Source organism: Penaeus monodon, chromosome 19, assembly GCF_015228065.2.
Source record: "Penaeus monodon isolate SGIC_2016 chromosome 19, NSTDA_Pmon_1, whole genome shotgun sequence".
Taxonomy (NCBI): domain Eukaryota; kingdom Metazoa; phylum Arthropoda; class Malacostraca; order Decapoda; family Penaeidae; genus Penaeus; species Penaeus monodon.
This window is the reverse complement of record NC_051404.1, coordinates 19149773-19152624: the sequence shown is the minus strand read 5'-3', so window position 1 is coordinate 19152624 and position 2852 is coordinate 19149773. Positions and strand designations below refer to the sequence as shown.

General features: G+C 33.3%; 1 protein-coding gene across 1 annotated transcript in view; it reads right to left on the bottom strand.

The window, feature by feature from the left end:
• The window catches only part of LOC119585110 (orphan steroid hormone receptor 2-like), a gene marked incomplete at its 5' end in the record, with an annotated part of 37005 nt that overhangs the window by 972 nt on the left and 33181 nt on the right, over positions 1-2852 (bottom strand). The window contains 1 exon segment of the mRNA XM_037933738.1: positions 1-2728. Within this exon segment, the coding sequence (XP_037789666.1) occupies positions 2636-2728 (93 nt within the window).

Sequence of the window (2852 nt, the reverse complement as noted above, 5' to 3'; positions counted from 1 at the left end):
TATATATATATTAGAAAAGTTAATAATCATTGGATAAAAGTAGACACTAAATGGTTGAATACAATACCATACTCAGGTTGGCATAGCCTTTCCTCTGTTACAGAACATGACAATTTGTCTTGTGTACGTAGGCAATCAATTTTGGTCTTACTCAAAACAATGATTTTTTTGCTATACACTGACTAGCTTATTCTTCCTTCAGAAATAAACTGCTGTCTCATAATGTGTCTTCCAAATTGTCTTCATGAAACTAAATTCTGCAACAAAGTCAATGTAAATCAACTAACCAGTGAAAGTGCCTACTGTTATCCTGTTAACATAAAATCTTCAACATAAATTGATGACCACCACTACTAAAATTTCTTCCTAAAAGAACTGGGAGAAAGAGAATTGTCGGTCGTCAACAATGCTGAGCTTACAACCAGTTTGACTCGATAACAAATTGAAGAATTAATATGGTACAGTATTATACTTCTAAAGCAACATTATAATGCCAAACATATCTGATGAGGCCAGACTAGAGTAATTATCAGGAGTAGTTGTTTGTTTGTTCAGCAGCAAAAGAGTAAACTGCAAAATTATCAAGTAGTTTACATCCACCATTTTGTATTTGCTCAACTTTTGTGAGAAAAAAAGGGAAAAGCAAGTCTTCAGTCACCATGTTAATCATCCTGATATTAGAAGAATAGAAAAAGAAAAAAATATCCTAAATTCAGAGTTATAAAGAAAGCAGTGAAATAAGAAAGGACCTAATGAGAAATCAGACAGAAGTTGAAATGTCACACAGTCAAACATTGAGTGATACACGCCAGTCCTGAAGAAAAAAAGAAGAAAAAAAGAAAGGATGGCAATAGTATTCTTTAAGTCCCATTCACTGTTCACTGTGTTACAAATAATACTGACATAATCTTATAGTACTGCATACTATATTGAAAACGGAAACAAAAAATGTACCAATCATGATAAAAGAAATAATTAGACACAAAATCTGTTCAATAGAAGCACCACCCTATATACAGAAAAAATTACAATAAAATAATAAATCATTATTATATCTGAAAACATGGTTAAAGAGAGATAAGATACACCTTGCAGTTGCAATAACATATGCACTGTACAAATCAGTGAGTTGGATCTTTTGATGCAATAGGGTTATAGAATGCTATGTGGGTTCAGTACAACTTTTATCAACATATGAAAATAAATCTTGGGATTGTTCATAAAATGAATTATTGGTATTGATACACACATTCTATTTCTTTGAAGCACATCAAAACAGGAACCAGTTTGAAAAATATGATCGAAACATTGGAGAGTGATGCAATCAATAATTCATTTTTAACATACCCAGTAATCTAAACCAGCAACTGTACTTTTTATGCCCTTTGCCCATCCTGCTTAAATTACATGCCATGGCATTTTTGTTATTAATTTTTGACATGATGGGTTGATTCCTTAAAATGGAAAGACAAGCACATTTTGACCATTTTGAGAGTGAGAGAATCGGCTATCTGGACCCTTTATATATTTTTCTGGTTTATTTTGACTTATGATAATCACATGCACACATATGCACGAATCACCTAATACATGTATCTCTTTCTGTGTTATAGTATTACAATTCAGGTCTGTGTTATGAAGGTCATCCATTGACTTATTTAACAATGACTTCAACCAGCAACTTTTAAAACAGCTCTCAGAAGGATTTTGTATTTTCACAATCTTTTGATCATGAAATGCACCATACAAAAATCTTACTAAATTGCTGGTCCTACCAATTTCATGGAAGCCCCGATATTCCATGATCAGCACTTATAATATTTCTTTTTCTTTCAATGAGGTCAAAACCAGTGTGATCATGAAATTTGGTAAAAGCTTGCATTCATATTGTACAACATGAATGAATTTGATGAAAAAAAGGACGTGACTCGCCGCTGCTTGTCTTGACTGCGGTCATTGTCTTCCATGAACACTGGAGCAATTGTAAAAACTGGCCTATAATCACATTTCTGTATTGATAATGAAAAACAGTCTTTATGTTATTATACAGTGTTGGGCTGTACGTGTTGAGAAATGTACTACACATCAACTGCAAAATTACTTAAGATAATGCTTATGAAAGTACCCTGATCCAATGGAGATAAACAAGAAAGGGAACTCTGGTTAGATAACAATGAGCCACACATTTCTCAGAATTTTAACAATTAGTTGAACTGTATGACGGCCAAATGTGTGTGGACTTGTCGTATCCACCTTCAAACCCTTCTCGTTAGGAAAAGCCCATCAAGTACAAATCCATAGCACAATAGTCACTGGTTTCTTCTTTTATTTTTCATTTTTACTTTTAAAATAATCCTCAACCAATCACCGTCATGGCCATTATTGTAACTTTCCAGTTTTTTTTTTTTTTTTCAGATGAAACTGCATTTTTTTGCCCCAAAGCCCGAGGTCCACACACACCATAACTTTGGATAATGTCTTTTGTTTTTTTCTGTTTATGCTTCTGGAGTCTGACCAGATACAAACTACGGCACTGTCTTTGTTATGCTGAATAATTGTTACCCAGCACTCACTATCGTCAAGACAGTAACACTTTCTTTGGCCAATAATTTTGTATCATTGTCACTCCACTTAACTACTCTGTCATTTCCATCTTCATTATGTATGGGATGACAGAATCTATCTGTACATTTCCTATTAGACCGGCAAAGAAAAGCTCCTCCATAACCTGAGGAAAAAAGAAAACAAAGTTAAAAGTTTTATAAGACTTAAAGGAACTTCACTTGTTGAAACACAATCTATTATATAAGACTGAGCTATATTTCTAAAGGATTTCTTAATTACACCCGATA